Source organism: Nelumbo nucifera, chromosome 5, assembly GCF_055504915.1.
Source record: "Nelumbo nucifera cultivar China Antique chromosome 5, China Antique-T2T, whole genome shotgun sequence".
NCBI classification, from domain to species: domain Eukaryota; kingdom Viridiplantae; phylum Streptophyta; class Magnoliopsida; order Proteales; family Nelumbonaceae; genus Nelumbo; species Nelumbo nucifera.
Window position 1 is genome coordinate 2,451,005 of NC_142653.1, and position 21,188 is coordinate 2,472,192.

A 21,188-nucleotide genomic window follows, 5' to 3' on the forward strand; every position below is an offset into this window, starting at 1 on the left:
ATTAGCATTATTTTGGAATGAATGGGATAGTTAAAGACTTAAAGAGTTGAGACAATATAATAGTTTTCATCCTGCTGTTTGCACCTTGTGGTTGTAGGGAGTGTCACTTTTGGGATCTAACAAACAAAACAAACCGGATGCATGATGGTTGATGTTGTGCTGATAGTTATTAGTTTAATTAATTGTAATTAATGAAGTCCCTCCCCATTCCCCATTCCCCATTCCCCATGCATGACGTGGATCGTGGCGGTTTGTGTTGATTACTTTCACTCAGGATTCAGGAGGACTCAGGACTCCTCGTTTTCCATTTTTTTGTTTGTTTGTTTGTTTGTTTTGCATGAATGTGTTCCAATATATATATATATATAGATGATGATGAACTGTGCAGAATGTGTAAAAAGCTTGTAGAGTTCACTTTGTCGTCTCTTATTTTATTACCCACGTCATTGTTCTAGATTGTTTCTTTTTCCCTAAAACTGCTGATACAGCAGAGGTGGACCCTCCGATATGTATATAATTAGATGAACCACCTACTCATATTTTGTTCCAAATGCATTGGCACCAAGCACCTATTATATATTGTTTATTGTTTATTGTGGGGATGAATTGAAAATGCGTGGTGATTTCTTGAAACTTTAACTTAGGGCTAAGGCAGGCGAGGCCGGTGCCGGAGATTTTTATATATGCATGAATCAATGAAAACTCAAAAGTGTGGCTGTACGTACTTTCACAGACTTCCTTAGAGTAGATTAACCACCAAGTTATTCAAGTGGTTTTCTTCTTCTTTATAACTACCAAATAGTAGTATATATAATAAGTAGGTAATTTCCATTAACGATTCCGACTAGGGAGTAAACCCTATTTGGATATTTTTAGCAAATCTTGTGTAATAATAGATGGCCGGCTAATGTCCTGCGTTCTTTAATTCCTTTTCTTTTTCTTCTTATACATGCATCTCGCATTATTCCTCGAATTGTTAAGAAATGGTTATCTTCTTTCTTTGCTCACTTATTCACTTTGTCTTAATTATATTCAACAACTCCATTATTTTAATTAAAATAATAAAATATAGGTTATGCAAACCGTCGGGTCAAGTAAACGGATTGAAGAATAAAGATAGATAGATAGATAGATGGATATATATATTTTCTAAAAGAACCAAAAGACATATTTTTATTCAACTGCGTCTCAGAATACAATAAGCAACAAATTAAGTGGGGGCAAATAGAAAAAGAGAAGATATATAAAAGACATAAGAAAACCAAAGTAGCGCATCGGATGCGCTATTCCCTTTTATTTATCAAAACTCAAAACCAAATGAAATGCCTAACATGGGGCGGGAGGGTTGAATGCGATGACACCAAATCCTAACATATGTCGTGTAAAATTACACCACATTGGACCGCACGGCGTCGAATATGGGAAAAAAACAGTGTGGTTGTACTATCAATTTATCAATTTTATCATACGCCAACTTAAGTTTGACATGGACATAAGGTGGGACACAAGCTTATTGACCATTGCCAATACAATGATGTCCACATTTACTATTTCTATTATAATCGCATCCTAATTCCTACTACGCTGATGATCGTTGATATGAACCATTACTGCTTGTTAATGAAGATACTTCTGATTCAACCAGTGTGGCCCCTCAGTCCTCACGAGAGAATATGGATGGGGGCCACAATATGAAACATCAACTTTGATATGAACCATACTTTTTTTTTCTTCTGCTTATTATTTTTTAAAGTATAGAACAATACATGCGAAAGATTTTCATTTGCTTGCTATAATTGCCCTTCCTGAACCACGAAAATTACATCCCCAGCGTTTGCATGTGTCATGTGAAATGTTCACATCCCTAACAATGTCATTATAAAATTTAAAGAGATTTTCTTTGAGACAATACTACTAATAAGAAATCCTTCCATTTAATGAATTGGGGAAAACTCTGCACTCCCAAAAGGTGGGGTGTATGGGGATAAGAAGACTCTGCTGGGTCAATGAGGCCAGCCTGGCTAAGTTAGGGTAGAGGATTCTGAACGAAGAAAATAACTTGTGGGTAAAAGTTGTTAAGAGCAAATATTTGAGAAGGGAAAACTTTTTGGACATCAAAATTAAAAAATAAAAAAAGATCTTTTGGGCTTGGAGAGGCATCTTCCTTGCTAGAAATCTCATTAGATTGGGATCTCGTTGCAAGTGAGTGATAGAAGCTCTATAAATTTCTGATTGGATAATTGGGTATATGATAAACCTCTAATTGAAACTTCGAACCATGAAAATATCACAAATACTAATATCAAGGTGACAGAAATGATTGATTTTGAGAGGGTTTGCCGAAAGGAAGGCAAAATTAAAAATGAAGTCTTTGAAAATGTTTGGCAAAACATTAAGACTATTCATATTGCCCCTAATAACATGTAGGATAAAAGTGTTTGGGGGTACAATCGTAAGGGGACATTTTCTATCAAATCAACTTATTTACTCAAATGTTCCTTTGTATCAAATTCTCCTAACAACTTTAATTGGTTAAATAGCATCTAGAATTTGAAATGCCCTCCAAAGATCAAAGTATTTCTATTTTTTTTTTTGTTTAATAATAGACTACCTACTAGAAGCCACTTGATGAAAGAGGACTTAATATTGATGGCTCTTGTTTGTTTCTGTGGGCTTGAGGAAGATACTGTACACATTTTTAAATGTTGTGATCACACTAAGCAAGTTTGGTTGACTTTAAGCTCTCCCTTGGAAGGGCCAAAGGAAAATGAAAATCTAAGTGAGTAGTGGATAAAAATGTGCACTAAAGAAGAAAGTAAAAGTCTTTTTGTTAAGGAAAAACTAGCCTTTGTTTTATCGATGGTCTGGAAAAATAGGAACTCCAAAACTTTTAATGATGGTACTATTCCCATTCCGATACTACTAGATAAAGCTCTAAATATGTTCACGGAAATATTTGATAGGAATAAATTTAGTACCTCTACCACATCTCACAAGTGAAGGAAACAAATAAGTTGGAATGCTCAAAAATATGACGTTATCAAAATAAACATTGATGCCTCTCGCAGTAGTGAAGGAAAATGTTCAGTGGCCTGTATAGTTCGGGACCATCTTGGTAAGGTGCTAGCGGTCAAAGCATATAAACTTGGTATTTGTTCTATTAACCAGGCTAAAGCTTGGGTTGTGTGGGAAACCCATGTCCAAGCTTCAAATTTTAAGGAGTTTCCTATCATCATAGAAGGAGATTTGTCTCTTGTCATCTCTTGCCTCAAAAGAAAGGGGAATGTTTATTGGAATTTGGAAGGTACTATCTCAAGTTGCTTACGGAAGAGAGATCTATTCGGAGGAGATTTTCAATATCAACATGTCTACAAAGAAGCAAATCAGGCGGCTGATTGATATTGGCTTGCTTAGGAAGCTCTTTCTTCTTCTTCTTCTTCTCTAGATTTTAGCATCTTATCTCTTTCCCCTTCCCTTCTTCTTATTTGTTATGCTGACTCTTGGGGATTGATATTGGCTTGCTTAGGAAGCTCTTTCTTCTTCTTCTTCGTCTTCTTCTCTAGATTTTAGCATCTTATCTCTTCCCCCTTCCCTTCTTCTTATTTGTTATGCTGACTCTTGGGGATTGATATTGACTTGCTTAGGAAGCTCTTTCTTCTTCTTCTTCGTCTTCTTCTCTAGATTTTAGCATCTTATCTCTTCCCCCTTCCCTTCTTCTTATTTGTTATGCTGACTCTTGGGGATTGATATTGGCTTGCTTAGGAAGCTCTTTCTTCTTCTTCTTCGTCTTCTTCTCTAGATTTTAGCATCTTATCTCTTCCCCCTTCCCTTCTTCTTATTTGTTATTCTGACTCTTGGGGACATATTACCCCCGTTGTGTGTAATACATTTCGATTTATTTAAAAAAAAAAAAGATCACCCTTCACACATGGAACTATCAAACGCCTCATGCAATGCAATTGCAATTGCAATTTGTAAAGCAACCAACCACCCTTCCATTTTTCTTTTCTTTTTCTTTTTCTTGAGTAAATCACATAAGCTTTATTGGCCTTAACCTCCCCTCTTCTTTTGAACTTCTCTCCTTAAACCTTCCATGACACTTTCTTTATAGACCCCTTTCATTAATATGGGCACAACAGATATTTTATGTCTAACGGAAGGGATACACGAGTCCATTTGTCCTCAATAATGTGAGAGGAGGTTCAAGGGCAGGTCATAGTTCAGAAAAAGGTTTAAGGGATTTATCTATTTTTGGGAGGGAAAGTATTAGGCACATGGACTACTCAGTACTCACTGTAGGTAGAACTTCCCTAAACCACTCGTGGGGTTTGAATTTGAAAGTTCTAAATCAAGGGTCCGTGTTGAAGTTGAACAAAAAAGGACAACAGTATTGTTCACAGCACAACTTCTATTCTATTTTTTACTTTTTGTCATTACTGTTTCTTTAAACATGCTGCGTCCAACGTAGCCATTAAAAACGACTCAGGGAGTCAGAGCTAGCCAATCAATATTTGGCGCTTCTCATTCCTCAAATAAATGTAATGTATTACGCAACGGGTGGCTTTGATCTGGTGGTTAGTTGTTACTTTATTGTCTTGGGATTGGACGCATAACGAAGAGACAGTCAAATGGAAGATTGTGACATCTAAATATTCCATTGCTTTGAAGGAACGGAGCCCCATGTTTTTACTTTTCCTTTATTTTAGGCTTCGTTTGGAATTTGGAAAGACGAAGAAGCATAGCAACTACCATCAGACCAGACTATAGGGCTTAATTTCATTAAACTACCCATGATCTAACTTGACCAAGATGCCCTTTGCGTTTACCACTTTACCTCCCTCCCCCTACTCGACATCACATTGTCGAATAGAGAGAAACCACATCTCTGCCTCATAAATTGCACCCGATAGCACATCCAAACCGTGTAGTAGAAACATTCATTTTCCAATGAAATTCGCATCAGCGTCCCACAGCCTGAGCTAGGCACCCCACACAATCAAACGCCAACTAATGTCCTCCCGCCCCGAGCTCCTCCATGCGTGCGGCTCCAAAATTCACTCAAATCCCCCCATTCCTGCTTTCGACTCGTGCCCCTGTTCACTCTCCTTCATTGAGCTCGGAACCTAGGATTTCTCCGACAACGATGATCCTTCCGACAGTCACACCGTCCGAAGGTAATGTCCCCGTCTCTCTCAATTGCAATGCTTGAGTAAAGTATAGATAGGTACCCTGTACTTTGGAGGTAGTGACAAATAGGTACTTGAATTTTCAATTGCAATACTTGAGTACTCTTAACTTTAAAAAATAGACACTTAGGTCCATCCGTTAGTATTTCCTCCCTCCGTTAAACATTACGTAATGTCAAAAACACCCTTCTTATATATTTCTAAGATCATTCTTAGGTGATTAGATGTCTCCCCATTATGACATTCTCATATGGACAGCAAATAAAAGATTCAAAATTTCCAATGACGACCTTCTCTAGTATTAGTTTTACTCTATAGCATTATCTCAAAAATACATGAAAAAGGTATTTTTTGACATTATATAGCACTTAACTGATGGAATACTAGCAGATGGACCCAAGTGTCTATTTTTAAGAATTCAGGGTACTCAAGTGTTGCAACTGAGGCCCCGTTCACTTTTTGGGAAAGACTTATTTGGGTAAGTGCATTTACCGATGTTTTTTTGTTTCCCATGTAAATAAGGCAATGACCATTTTAGCCATAAAAATTCATTATTAAAAGGGGCATTTTTGTCTCATTCAAGTGTTGGCAATTTTTCCCGCAAGTGGGAAAGTTATTTACCTACCTAAGAGATGGGTAAGTGATACCTAGGAAAATAAACTTTCCTTGGTCCCCACATAAATTTGAAAAAAGAACATGAGTTTCTTGGTCAACCAACTTCTCCCCTCTCAAAATCGAAAAAAAGAACACCCCTTGAAAGTTTAGGATTTCTATCTGTCACTACCCCCAATGTATAGGGTACCTATATGTAATTTGCACTATATTTTATTGGGTAAATTTCTTAAACTACCCAAATTATTTAGCTAATTGACAAATTATACCCTTATTGTTTAACTATTGTCTTGCACCACCCCCTACTGTTTCTAACAATTGACATCGTTGTTAAGTGCTAATGGAAAAAAATGTCAAATTTACCCTCCACTATTCTTTAAATTTTTAAAATAAAACACAAATTTAAGGAAGATATGAAGTGTTTCGTCTCCATATCCACCTCCACCTCCACCTCTTTCTTTGTCTCCGTTTTCTATCTCTTGCATCTATCTTTGTTATCCGTCTCAGAGCAGGATCTCTTCTTGTTGATTTATTGTCGCTACAATTTCAAATCTAAATTGATTTATCATTGCTGCAATGATTTCTGTTCGGATCAGCAACAGAGCGCATATTTGTATGAACCCATTTGCATACATTATGGTTCTTGTGATAGACATTGTCCCTCGTTGGTCTTCAAAAGAGAGTTGGGAGCAGAAAAGGCTAAGATAGACATAGACTTTTTGAGGAATAGTAGTGTTTGGAGTAGAAAATGGAATTTTTGGAAGAAAGAAAGAATGAGAAGAGAAAAGAAGGGGACAAATAGGTGAAGCTAAAGAGGATTGAAGCAAAACCATGGATGAGGATTGGTGTGAAAGTAAAACCCACTAAATACTCCCAATTTAAGTGAGACTTTTTGTCATCAAAGACCGCCTTTCTCATCTCTCCTTTTTCTATCAATTGGTTGTTGCAATGTTTTTGAACTGCTATTGACCCAGACGGTTGGACCGTTCGGCCCGAAAACCATTCAAGCAACTGGTTCCGTTTCACTCCTGACCCGCTCTTGGATCAAAAACCGTTGACTTGGTCAAAAAACCACTGACCCAGACGATCGAACCGTCAATTTGTTTGACCCGGACAACGGTTCGCAGTTTGAGAAATTGCAGATCTAAGACACGAACTCAGATCTGATATCTAGGAAGAAGAAGTTGTAGATCTCAAATCTAGACCTCAGAAGAAGATCTCATATCTAGATCTGAGAAAAAAATGAAAAATCAATCTCAGATTTGAGATCTGAGAACTCGTATGAGATCTGTCATCTGCGTTGTGTTACTGTCGTCGTCGTCGCCGTCGCCGGTGAGCGTCGAATCATTCTCCTCCTCTTCCTTCTTCTTCTCTCCTTTCCTCTTTCTTTCTTTTCTTTTCCTTTTTTTTTTTCCTTTCTCCTTTCTTTCTTTCCTTCTTCTCTTCTTTCTCAGTCGACAAAATACTCTTCTCCACTCCTCCAGTCCTCCTTTCTCTGTTTCTCATGACATATATACTATTTGGCCTTTCCTAATATGAACCATCTGAACCATTTGACTCAGACAGTCGAACCACTGACCCAAAAATCGGTAGCTAAAAGGGTTCCGTTTTTAAATCAGTTTTTAAAACCTTGGGTTGTTGTAGTAGAGGCGGCACTAGTAAGAGAGGTTAAGAAAGAAGACGATGACCCGCCTTTGCAGGAGTTAATATCGATGTTTCCAACCTCTTATCTCCAACAACCTTGGTTTCGTTCCTATAGTTATAGAAGATCACCCCCACATCCACCTCTATGATGCTGAAACTTACATTCTTTGAGCTCTCTCTCACACCAAGATCAAATGTACATACCTTGGTTGCGTTCCTTTGCAGTGCTTTGGTCGTTTCAAATCTCCATACTTGATCAAAATTTCCCAAAAAATTCAACTTTGTCAGCAACGATGCCATATGTATTAGTGCCTCCGTCGTCATCGTCAACTATTCCCTTTCACTGGGTACGGGCTTTAGATAGGGCAAATAATAAAGGGCATTGTCCACTATAAAAGGATTTCTGAAAAATATAGATGTAAACGGTGTATGATAGAATAATATTAATAATAAGGGAGGTTTTAGACAATTATTAAAAATAATAAAGATAGACGAGATAATAGTTAAAACACTAACGGTATAGTTAGTCAAGGTTAGTTTAAGGAATTTATTCTATTTTATTTAAATTTTGTTTGGTTGAGTATTTTACCGTTCAGTCCACCTCTCAAATACTAAGTTTATTGTACAGTTCAGGATAGGTGCCTGATGCCAAAAAACCACCTCTCAAATACTCATTTTCGTTTTCTTGATAGTCTACCAAACCGTCTTCCTCTGGGTAAAAAGGCGGCTCACATGCGTGAATTAATTAGAGGACTGCAGAGTCTTTGTATCCGTTTGCGCTTGCTTATTGTAGCTTTTGACTTAATTTGTACTACTCTACTCGTCTGATTGGTTGCATGGGCCAAATATGATGAGAATGTAAGGTGCTGATGATGATAATATTAACGTGTCATATATATATGTATATATACTCATAACTTAATTCTCTCTCTCATCATTTTATATTTACAAGTATTATCATTTTATATTTACTAAAATATAAAAAGGATAACCAAAATTTGTGCTGCCGCGACGACGACGATGATGAATGACGATGGCATTCAAGTATGCAATTGCAAGCAACGCGATAGCCGATAGGCGCTTCGTTTGGGTCATCGTCGTATTCATCCCGATTCCTGCATGAGCATGACCAATTCATCATTGAGAACTGAGAAGGGCTATATCTGAAATAAATAAAACTTATTTCCATTTCCAAGCAAACTCCATAAAGCGTCATTGCCGCAACAGGCGTCGTCAGTCTACAATATAATAATACCATCTTGATCTCATCAAACGAAAACCCCTTTCTCTCTCTCTCTCTCTCTCTCTGAAATTTGAATATTCCCTTAATTCTTGTTACAAAAAAAGGTTACATATGATAAGGATAATAGTGTGTGTAATAAGAATAACTAATAAGTTAGTGCATCTCCTCCCTACAGGCTAGAGGCTACAGAGTACAGACAGACAGACGGACTACACCAGTCTAGTATCTAATGGATGGAGGAGTGGAGTGGAGTGGAGGAATGAGGATCGCAACAAACCCGCAAAAAAGAGTTAAACTTAAAAAGCAGTCTTAAAAGCAAATAAAAATCTTAAAATCAACAACCATCTACAGTAAGTACTTCCTATATTTCTCTCTCTCTCTGCTGCAACCCGACGACAGACTCCGCGCTGGCAAGATTCCTCCCCCTCCCCTCTCTCTCTCTCCTCTTTCTTTCCCACTTCCCACTCCTCCTTACTCTTCCCCTTATCTCTCCAAACCCTAAAATTTCTAGAGTTCTCCCTCGCCTATGACATCTCAATTCTCAAATGCTCTTGTCTTTCTAATTTTTTCAGGGGGATTGGAGAGGGACTGATACTTATGTAGAATCTCTCTCTGTCCTTCTCAGTCTTACCCAGAATTTTATTCCCTCCCCCCTGTCCCCCCTCCCTCTCTATCTCTTCTTCTTCTTCTTCTTCTTCTTTTAATTTTCCTTATATTTATTCTGCTCCAATCACACGGTCAGGATATGGGCTGCACCAGCTCGAAGCTCGACGACCTCCCGGCAGTCGCTCTCTGTCGCGAGCGCTGCCAGTTCCTCGACGAAGCAATCCGGCAACGTTACGCCCTCGCCGATGCCCACGTCGCCTACATCCACTCCCTCAGAGCAATTTCCCTCTCCTTAGACGGTCTCTTCCATCAAGATCTCGACACATCTGCCGCGGCTCCCCCTTCCCCAGTGCTTCCTCTCCCCACCCAACGGAAGGGTGACCCCGTCGTCCCTGCCCCCGAGCCTTTTACTCCTCCCCCTCCCACTGCCGCTGCCGTAATTAATCATTCCCACTCCAATTCAGGATCCCATATTCATTTCCACTCGGATTCCGACGACGACGACACCGACTCCGGATCTCTTCATCACTCCGGCGGTTCTTCTCCTTTGCACGATTATAACAACCATCCACTTGATCATGAGATGCTCCCTCCTCTTTCTGGTGGCGGATATACCACCATGAATTTCATGAAGAATCGAGCCACACCCTCCATCTCTTACGAGCAACGGCCGATGAGCCCCGAGACCGTACATATGGGCGAATCCTCTTTTTACTACCCTTATCCTTACCCTAACACTACTCCTTATTCATACTATCCTTATCCCCCCAACAACTATGGCGCTGGGACCAACGGTTTGTTCGGTTCCTCCTCTCCGCCGCCACCGCCCGCTGCGGCTCCGTCCTCCCCCTCTTCTTCCCAAGCTCCTCCGCCTCCTCCCCCGCCACCGACGAACTCGACCTGGGATTTCTTGAATCCTTTCGAAACTATTGATTACTTCCATCCTTATACCCCTAGCCGTGACTCCAGAGAAGTGAGGGAGGAGGAAGGGATTCCTGATTTGGAAGACGAGGAGTACGAAATTATAAAAGAAGTTCTTGGAGATCAGAAATTTGTGGATGGCAGTGACTCTGCGAATTATTCGAAGAAAGTCACTAATGATGAGGATGATAAGGGTAAAGATGAGGAGGCATCTCTCTCCCAGACTAGGCCCAGTGCGTCGGAGGAGAAGGAGGGGGTGGAATACGAGGTTCGTATGGTGGACAAGAATGTAGTTGCTAACGAGGAACGTGTCGAGGATCGGATGAACAATGTGGCTGCATTTAAGGTCCGGCCTGGCTCGCAAGCTGCACCTGATGTTATGACATTAATTAAAGTTGAATTAGAGAGAGCTTCCGAGTCGGGCAATGACGTTTCCAAGATGCTCGAGGCTGGAAAGATTCCGTATCACAGGAAAAATGCTGTTTATCAAGGTATTTACGTCTCGCCAACTTCTCTTCTTTTTGTGTTGTGTTATCTTCTGATCATAACTTTCATATTTACCACTTAAGACTTGGGAGGATGACAATAGATCAGATATTGTTTAAGCCCGGTTTGATTTTGGATTCCCATTTCTTCTTTAACAATGCTTGAAAATCCGACCTTTTTTAAGACTCTCTTTGATCTACCACAGCTTTGGGACTAGTTCTTAACTTTTGGTGGATATGGACCATACACAAGCTCTTTGCTTGATAGACAATAATGATACAAGTAGATAATAATTGAATTATGTTGTTAAGGTTGTTTTAAATTTTGGACTTACAAGTTCCCCCGTGCAACAGTGTCCTCCAGAATGTTGCATGTTATAACTCCATCTTTGACAGTAGTATCCTCACAACCTTCTACTTCCAAAAGTGGTGAGTCCTCTTCCTCTGAGAAGGCTGGTCCTGTTCACTTGGAGTTCGAAGAAGATCTGGGAATGAGTTCGGGAAATCTTTCTTCTACCTTGAAGAAGCTATACATGTGGGAGAAGAAACTGTATGATGAAGTTAAGGTATGGTTAGAATTGATCAAAAAAAAAAGTTAAGGTATGGTTAGTTATGTTTTGATAATTCTTCTTTTTTTTTTCCTTTTTTCTTTGGGGGGGAGGGGGGGGGGAAGGGGTTCACTAAGCAGTGAATTGCCAATTGCTTTGCATTTACCTCTTTCTTCTGTTGTTGTTGTAGCTTATCCGATTTCTCTTGATTGCTGTGAAATTTGAAGTTAGTTCACAACATATGATTCATAAATTTTCTAAACCCTAATCACTGCCTTTGCCCTTTCATATTGCTGAACTGGAGAGAGATTCGAACCTAATCTAATAAATGTTGTGATGTGCCCATAGCATTTTAGGAAATTCTTATTTTATCTAATTGTATCTCAAGGAAGCTTTTGAAGAGTCTATTTTTGGAAGGTATGTTGTACTCTTAGGAGCTCTTTATCTTGATCTTCTTCTCAAGTTGGGCTTCAAGGATATGAAATGGAGCTGTTAATGCCTTCATGGTAGTCCTGTTCTATAAATGTGCAAGGAAATGTTTTGTGTAGCTCTAGTACTGGATCTTTCTGGCTTGAAACATTGATTTTGTTATATTATGGAACAAATTGAAGATTGAAACATAATGACTTTTCACTGTGTTGGGAAAAATGTATCTACACTTTTGCCCACTCTTAATACAATACCAGTATTATCAAAGCATCAACTACTAGCCAGTTGAGAGCTAGACCTACTACTACCTAACTAGTTGGTTGATACTCATGATGTAGTCTCCAGGAACAACTAAGCATCAACTCTGTCGCCTATTTGATTAATGACTAGTGAACAACAAAGTTATTTAGCTTTGATTTCTATATCTCCACAGCAATGCAATATCCTATAAATTATTAAAAAATATAGAATATGTTTTTATTTTATTACATTCGTGTTGTTACTTTAAACATTTATAATGGAAAGTGATTGGCTGATGGTATATAAAATACAAAAAAAAAAGATAAAATAAAATAAGGCAGAGGAGGAGTGCTCTTAACTTCTTTCCCAATAAATGTTTTCATGTTACAGCGTTGCCTCAAACAAAAGGCACACTGTATGGTCACGGTTGCACACTTTCTTTGGAAAATAAAGGCTATAATTTCGATATTCAGTCTAACGTTTTTATGTTTGCAAAATAATGACTATGAACTGGAATTAGGGCAGGTTGGGCAAAATGTTGGGGTGCATCCAAAATCTTATGTGATAGGAAAACCACTTAGGTTAAAAGGAAAATTCTATAAAACGTTGAAAGGCTGACTATGCTGTATGGTGCAGAATGCTGGGCAGTCAAGAAACAACATATCCAAAAAAAAAGAGTATGGAAGAAATGCAAATGCTGAGATGGATGGGTGGAAAAGCTAGAAAGGATAGGGTCAGAAATGAAATCGTTTGAAAGAACCTAGGAGTAGCTGTAATATGTGATAAAATGACATGAAGTAGACAAAGATGGTTTGGTCATGTGCATAGAAGACCTTTGGCAGCACCCATAAGAAGATAGATATGTTACAAGTTGAAGGAGCTAGAGGGGATATGGGTAGACCAAAAAGGACATGGGTTGAAGTGAGGGATGCAATTGAGCCAAGCTGAGCCGAGCCATAATACTAAATGTCTCGGCTCAGTTTGACTAAAATACTATTAGACGCGAGTTCGGATGGAAAGTTTGAAAATGAATATATTTTTATATTACATATAATAGTTTCTATAATATATAGTATATTATTATATTATATATAGAATATAAAAATATATTTTCATTATATATATATATATATATATATTTATATTTATATTCTATAATATATGTATGCATATGTTAATCGAGCCAAGCCTGCAAGATTTTAGGCCGAACTTGAGTTCGAATAACTAATCGAGCTTACCTTGAGATTCGAACCCGATTAGAATCAAACCCAAATTGAGACTAATCGAACTCAAACCTGAACTATTCGATTAGATCTCAGTTTGATTGCAGCCCTAGTTGAAGTAGTAAGAAACGATTTAAGCATTAATAATTAAACAATGGATATGGCATTAATTAGTTGTAGCCGGCCCCATGTAGTTGGGATAAGGCTTGGGTGAAAATAATGACTATGAACTATGTCCAATGTTGTTTCTCTATCAAGTTTCAAATAGTTGTAGTCTACATTAACTTATTTATGAGATTGCATCAATCTCTAAAATTTAGAGCATATATTTTTTGTCAATTAGTCAGCGCTTAGGCACCAATTAGGCATTTCATTAATCAGAGGGGCAAGAATGATAGTCATCACTTCACTACATTGATAACACTGTACATACATGTTACCTTTTCTAAATGATAAGGACTAATGAACTTCTGTTTTTCACTATATCATAGCTTGTTGAAAAAGAGATGGTTAGTACATGTCACTGGGGGATTATGGTGCCACAACAGCCATTTTTGTCAATCATTAACTTGTTATGCAGGAAGTTTGTGCTTTTCATGCATTCTTTGTTTTTCTCTTTTATACCTATCAATGAATTTCCTGTGAATCTCCTTTGTTGATCTTCATCTCCCTCACTGTCATGTAACTATAGCTTTTGAAGATGGCAAATGATGAACATCACATGTAATATTGCCTTGGAGACTCAATAAATGTGATAATGTTGTCTATCCAGGAGCTAGAGCAACTGGGAGGCTTTGGTGGCATCTTCTTTGGGAAAGAAAATAGATCCCAATTTTGAAATACTACTAAACAACTATTAAGGTCATCCCAATCTAGCAAACTGAAGGTCTTCCCAAGAGCGATAACACATTCAACCTTTAGATGTACTTCTAAACACTTTCTATGACATTTATTTCATCATGGGAGCTTAATGTTTGAACTCATACATTACATTATGGAATATGTGGAGCCCATTTTGTTGCTATAAAGGACCCTGGTTCAAGGAGTTACAAAAGATCTGAAAAATGATGGTCTTAGATAGTGCAGATCAAAGGAAATGCCCCAAGGATGAGGATCATATGCATGGGTTGGTGATGGTCCTCAAATTATTTCATGGAGTCCAGTCAATGGATGTCTGGCCGGTGCAATCCAGGCCCTGAATCTTTATTGACCAGTGACTGTCAATTCTGACTGTCCAAAAGAGTGATATAAGATGTTGCATGAGAATTGTCCTTGCTTTTGTGTTAAGTGTTATCACAATAGAAATAGTTAGGGTGGTGCATTGGGTTAAATCTTTCAATGTCTTCACACCATTCTCAATTATGGACATCATAAGAAATGGGAGGAAGTGGTCAAGTGGCTAAGTGGGTAGTTCTTCATCCAAGAAATGTTTGATTCAGAGGATTTGGACATCATAGTAAAGGGGTTTTTTAAAGCTCAAATTTAATGGTGGTAGCAGTTTTGGGAACCTGGGGCCATCGGGGGTGGTGTGTGGTGGGGGTTTAGACTTTAGGGGCAAAGAGGGTCATTTAGTTGCATTGTTCTCAGGCCCAATTGGAGAGGGAAACTTTTTAAGAGCAGAGCTTATGGCCGTGATTAGGGTGTGCAGAGGGCAAATGAAATGAATTTGGGTAAATTAATTATAGAAGGTGATTTGATAATATATATAGAAATTGATTCCAAGGTTGTGGCTGGATATCTGCTGAATAGGAAGAGTGTTCTGTTGTCCTATAGAAACAAATTCAAGAGGTTCAAGTGGATAACTAGAAACATTCTAGTGAAAATTCAATGGGTACCAAGACCAGCTAATGGCATGGCTGATGCATTAGCTAAACAAGGGGTTAATAGAGATCAGATGTTTTGGGCTCAGTTGTAAAGTGAAGTATATGGAGAGAGATAGTAGCAGCAATGCTCTCTACAAAATATATGTTAACTGTGTACATTACTCTTGTTTGCAATTAATAAAGCATTTGTTAATTATGACAGGAAAATCATCTCTTAATATTGTATGCAGATTTTCTCATGTAGTTAGACATTGACCTTGAGCTGCATATCTCGTGATATCTTTCAAGGTCATCCTGTCTTGCATTTAGTTTTGAATAGGACACTATTTTTGAATCAAGTTCTGTAGTTTCATTACTTGCCTATTGCTGTTCCTTTATACAAGAATGTGTATTGTTTAGATTTCTTGAAAGGCAATTTCTTTGACAATGATACTTCATTTCTTTAAGTTTGTGACAAAGCAGTATTTTTGAAGTATGTACTTTTTACACTAGCCTACTACTCTTGTTCTGTACATAGGTGTTTAGTGTTCTTGAAAAGCTCTTTTTTTTTTGGTAGGAGGAGGAAAAGTTGCGACTAGTTCATGACAGGAAATGCCGGCGGCTGAAGCGTTTGGATGAAAAGGGTGCTGAGTCTCATAAAGTTGACTCTACTAGAACTATAGTCAAGAATTTGTCCACAAAAATTAAAATTGCAATTCAGTTTGTCGACAAGATATCAGAGAAGATAAATAAATCAAGGGATGAAGAGTTATGGCCACAGATCAATGAATTGATTCAGGGGTATGTGATTCTTCTGGTGACAGATCATACATTAGCCTGATTCCTCTCCCCTCTTTTTTCTTTTCCAGCCCTTTATATGCCGGCGTACAACTGGATGTTATGCATTGTATTTGATTATCCTGATTGGTTGTGACATTTCTAATACATCCTACTATCTTAATTATGTATTCTCCTCGAATATAGTTATTAGGAATGACTTTGTGAGTTTTCAAACCAAAAGGCATCTGTTTCTGTTTTCTGTGATATTTCCTAATGAATTATGTTTGGTTCTTGTTTCTGTCATTCTCATTTTTATTGTTTAAATCACCATATCTCCAATTTCTTGAAGTCAAATTGTATTGCAAGTGGAACAAAAGTACAATACACAACTATGTAAGAATTATATTCTTGCATCTCTAGATTCTGACTATGCTTTCCCGAGAATTGAATCTTGTATCTTTAATAATTTACTTTTAGCTAGCAATCTCTTCACTTTGGTATATTGAATGTGCAATGCGGATATGCAGCATTCTGGAACTTATTTTGATAGAGAACTGTGATAGAGATCTTGTTGACTTGAAGGAATTTTCTTTTCTTTTCTTTTTTCACTTTATTCATTTTGGTGTAAGTGGAGATAATGTCTTTTACATGATCTTGTAAGTTCTAATGTGCTTTCCAAATATCAACCAAAACTAACAGGTCTTGAGTTTGACAAATTATCAATGAAAGATGTACTTTGTTCATTCTGATGTGCTTTATCAAGTTTATAGATGATTACCAATGAAAGATGGTTGCTGCCCCCTATTGGAACCTAGGGAATTACCCTAGGATCCATGGTTTTATGTAAAAAAATCCATCACCTAGGATGCCTAGGCGCCCGTCTAGGTGATAAGGTGCCCCCCTATTTCATAGCTTCGCCTTGGCACCTTGTAAACTATGATCATATCTCTGATTCTCTGTTTTTGACAAGATAGTTGCAAAAGGATTAAGTTAGAAGGGCCTTAACTAGTGTTGCATGGGCTCTCCTAAGTGGACAATGTATTGTGCCGGACACACATCCAAGTCCGACACACCACAAATTCTTCAGGCACTTCTACATTACATTTCCCTTTTATATCCTAGTTTATTTGACACAAATGAACAGCTAATGACAAGATGAACCCATTTTTTATAGGTATATGATGTTAAAATTCAAAAAAAAGAAACATGAATTATTTGAGTAGTATATACTTTTCCATAGACGTGTCTGCTAGCCCATGTTTTCTCATCTTGCCAAGTCAGACTCTTGGACATTCTGGCTTCAATGTCCATGTCCATGCTACACTGGCCATTACCTAATTTTATCTTTGCTATCCAGTGTTTTTAGGATGAGGGGTAGAGTGAATATGGGACCTTAATTCTGTCATTTTCTGCACAAAGTGGCTGCTCTTAGACTGAAACCCACATGCCATGCTTGTTTCAACCAGCTGAGGTTGGTTACAAAAGCAGAAGTGAAGTTGTGAGAATGTCAAATATAGAGTATCTTGGACTTGAGTATCTTTGGAATATATTGTATTATACATGCTAAATTTATATAAAGTATATGGCATCACAAGTTCAAGAATATAGCACAAACTGTTATATGTTTCATCTTTATGCTGTTCTAAGCATTGCAAGTCATGCACCTTAGTGTTTCTCTGGCTATCAAGCACTAAATGGTCAAAGTGCATCTTTGAGTGTTGAGGGAAAAAGAAGAGTTGTTTAAGTGGGTTTATTATGTTACATGATGATGTATGTATTTACATACTTGAAAGAAATGGTGAAAAAGTTGGACAGAACCTCTTCTCTGGCTATAATGTCTGTCAACCCAGTATACATCATTCTTAGCCTTTTTGTGTTTTCCTTTTGATTGCAGTAAATGGAATGGCAGGTTTCTGGTAGAGAGATAGATGAATGTAATTTGTATCAGTTTTTATGGTGACCCAGATTGCAGGCCAGTTGTACAGGGAACCAGATCATGGATTGGGGATTACAAATCCACATTCTCTAATTTTCAAGTTGCAAATTAAAGGTACTCTCCCACTCGGATTGTAAACAATCTGAGTGCAAGAGTGCCACCTAAGTCTAGAAGATAGGGCACTAAGACCATTCCACTCAATCAAGAGCCTTGTCCTTAGTTTATTATGAGTCAATATTTTTTCTAGGTACTTGGTCTAGTTTCTTTTGGCCCCTGCCTTCCTCGTAGAAGCCTTGACTTGCCTGTACTGCGTGTTATTTCACACAAGTGCAGATAAACAATAGATGATATATTTCTTCACATTCTTTGGGGTTTTTTTTTTATATATAATGAAGTGTTAATTTCTTTTCTAATTGATGCTTTTGACACTCTATAATCAAACCTTTCTTTCATTCCCTTTCGTTATGGTTGTGGTAGTGAGGAGTTTCCAGATCCCCCTGATATTGAAAATTAACATTATATTAGTTTTCTTTCTTTGATTACCATTATCCTAGAACTTTTCACTGATATGGGTGTGCCTAATATATTATTCATTTATATGCCTATCAGGTTTTTTAGAATGTGGAAAGTTATGCTTGAGTGCCATCGGAATCAATGTCAGGCCATAGCAGAGGCTAAAAATTTAGATGCTATTGCATCCAACAGAAAGCTTAGCTCTGCTCATCTTGCAGCCACAATGCAGTTCCAACAAGAGCTTCTAAACTGGATTTCAAATTTTTCCAGGTGGATCAGTGCACAGAAGGGATTTGTTAATTCCTTGAATGGTTGGCTCCTGAAATGTCTTTTCTATGAACCGGAAGTGACCCCTGATGGAATAGTTCCATTTTCTCCTGGTAGAATCGGTGCACCCCCTGTTTTTGGAATTTGTTATCAGTGGTCTCAAGCTTTGGAGAGAATCTCAGAGAGGGAGGTGATTGAAGCCATGTGTACTTTTGCCATGGGTGTTAGGCACAATATAGATCAGTGCCAGAGGACAATAGCACACAGGGATGTTGAGGGGAGAGTTAAGACCTTGGATAGAGAAGAACAGAAAATACAGAAGGTGATTCAGGCACTTGACAAGAAGATGGTTCTGGTTTCTGAACAGGGCAGTGGCAACATTGTACATCAGAGTGACATGACAAATGGTAATCTTCAGTTTGGTCTGAAAAAGATTTTTGATGCCATGGAGAAGTTCACAGAAGATTCCTTGCAAGTATATGATGGGCTCCATGTGCGTAGTGAAGAAGATAGGCTTGCACGAGAGAATGCAAAAGTTCCATAGAAATAAATACACCGAATGGAGTAATGATTACTGCTTCTGCAGTTGCTAACTGTTTCTGTGGTCTTTTTGTTTGATTCTCTCCAATGAGTATCACAGGTTTTTGAAGCTTGGGATTTTTTTAGCTGGAACAAGAGCTGGGTCCACGTGTTTCAGTAAAAATGTCACAATCCCCTTCCTGAAGAAATTTTGTATCCATCTTCAGGTTGGTTGAACCTCTGATTGGTTGAGGTGGGTTTGAGATCTCAAAGGTCTGAATTGTTGATCTTTCGTCTAGCTCACATTCAATCTTTGAGTAAGCCATGCATTCCTGCAGTGCCGGTCATCTATCATCGGTTTTGGAGCAGAGGTGGATTTGACTCAAGAATATGGTGGATTATGAATTTCAGCAGGCTCTTAAGGATTCAAAATTTGCCAAGTTATCACAGGGACTGAATGGTTTCCCTCCAATGCCTGCCATTCGGCCATCGGTTCTAGCAAGCGTTTGAAATGTGAAGGTGCGAAGTATCTTGATTAGGAGCCAATTGGTACTGAGAATATCTTTTTTGTCAAACCATTCCACCCAACCTTTCAGTTACATTACTGTCATGATTTGCGGTACATGAAGGGATCAAGTATTGGTAAATGCTCCCCTTGGCCTCCAATGGTCTGTTCAATGGGTTTGATGACAGATCTTTGCAGTCCAGTTGAGAACTAGTGATTCATTTCATTCTCTAATATACAAAGTGGTCATTGAACAAGGTTTCTGGACTCGAAGAAGGGACTGCCACAATTTTTCCTTGGGACATGATCTACGTTTTCCTGCTTCGGGACTACTTAATTTGACTGAAGTCTGTTGGCTACTGCCCCGATGTAGACTTGTATATGAATACAACTTTCTTGAATTTATTTTAGTTATTGTACAGAAAATTCTCAGAAATGAAGTATTTCTAGAGCCATTTGCCAATTGGAGATGATTAACTGAATCAGGCTTCCTTGGCAATTAACTAAATTGGTTGTATTGCCAAAAATAGGCCAAATTGGTTATACGAGCAGGCAAGTTTCTGACAGTCCCTTCAGTTGTCTAATTTAGTAGTGTAATTGTATACTCTTTTATATTTTTACCCTTGGAAGAAATGTTACATCAAAAACCATCTTTTTTATATGACAAGCCATTTGCTTGTTACCTCTCTGGTCCACCGTTATTATACATAACTTGATTTTTAATTGGGTTAATTACTTTTATATATCATGTACATTTAATATACTAACCTTATAAGATGTCTCCATATAACACTGTTAAAGAAAACGTTTAGGGTTATTTGATATGGCCATTAATTTTTTATAATATCATTTTTACCCTTCATTTTTTGTCCTTTTATGGAAGAACAAAAGAGGCAGCAGCTCCCTGTTGGTTTGGAAATGGTGGCTTCCATTTTGGGGACGGTGTCAGCAGCTCCTGGCGGAAGAACCAAAGGGGAATCTGTGTTTGGGTTTTTAATATCACTTGCAAATTCGGTCACTGAATGGAAGGTTTTCGGAAACACTAAATGGTCTCAGATGTTTTGCCTGTGAAAAAAGTGGAAGAAAAGAAAACAAAAAGTAAACGTGCAAGACCAGGAACAAATGGGAGAAGAAAACCTCCAAAGGAAACAATGAAAATTATATAAATATTGAATTACAAATTTCTTATCTCATTTTAAGATTATATCCCTCAAAGAAGGTGTCAATGTAGGAAAATCTTCCACGGTCTCTGGATGCTGTTATTTTGCAAAATCGGAAAAAAAAGGGCTAAATACTTAAAGTATCCTTAGTAAATGGACAAAAACTTATTCTATTGTTTGAAAAATTACTTAAAAAGTATCCCTAAGTTTTCAAGAACCATGAGAGAGTCAAAAAAAGGAGAGCCCCACCAAAGACCAGCAACTTCTATATTCAAGGAAAGTTGATCGGAGGAATGCCAAAAAGGAACTCAAAGACCAGCTACTTCTATATTCAATTCCGTTTTACAGGAAGTCGACAGACAACCCACCAAGATTCTCGTTATGATCTGAGAACAAGCTAAGGCTAATCATTGTGCAAATTTCTTGTATTGCGGTTAAGTTATAGAAATAGCATATACTGTCGGCTCGTATTACTATTAACTGAAAATGCCAGAGTTTGGGGTGTCACCACATTCCATCCGTGGGAGATTTCTTAATTTATTTTTTATCCTCCTTAACTGAGATTTCTT

At 38.0% G+C, this 21,188-nt stretch overlaps 1 protein-coding gene across 1 annotated transcript; it reads left to right on the forward strand.

The window, feature by feature from the left end:
• Positions 1-8,798: 8,798 nt before the first annotated feature.
• LOC104603723 (uncharacterized) lies at positions 8,799-20,120 on the forward strand. Its single transcript, XM_010267818.3, has 4 exons — positions 8,799-10,703; positions 11,052-11,263; positions 15,517-15,740; positions 18,265-20,120. Exons 1-4 carry the CDS (start codon positions 9,431-9,433, stop codon positions 18,977-18,979), a joined length of 2,424 nt encoding a protein of 807 aa, XP_010266120.1. The 5' UTR covers positions 8,799-9,430; the 3' UTR covers positions 18,980-20,120.
• Positions 20,121-21,188: the final 1,068 nt, after the last annotated feature.

Excerpts from the sequence above, each read along its gene's own strand:
- LOC104603723 (XM_010267818.3), top strand. The coding sequence starts at position 9,431 with ATGGGCTGCACCAGCTCGAAGCTCGACGACCTCCCGGCAGTCGCTCTC. Across the intron at positions 11,264-15,516 it reads AACTGTATGATGAAGTTAAG|GAGGAGGAAAAGTTGCGACT; the intron begins GTATGGTTAGAA and ends TTTTTTTGGTAG. Across the intron at positions 15,741-18,264 it reads ATCAATGAATTGATTCAGGG|GTTTTTTAGAATGTGGAAAG; the intron begins GTATGTGATTCT and ends TATGCCTATCAG.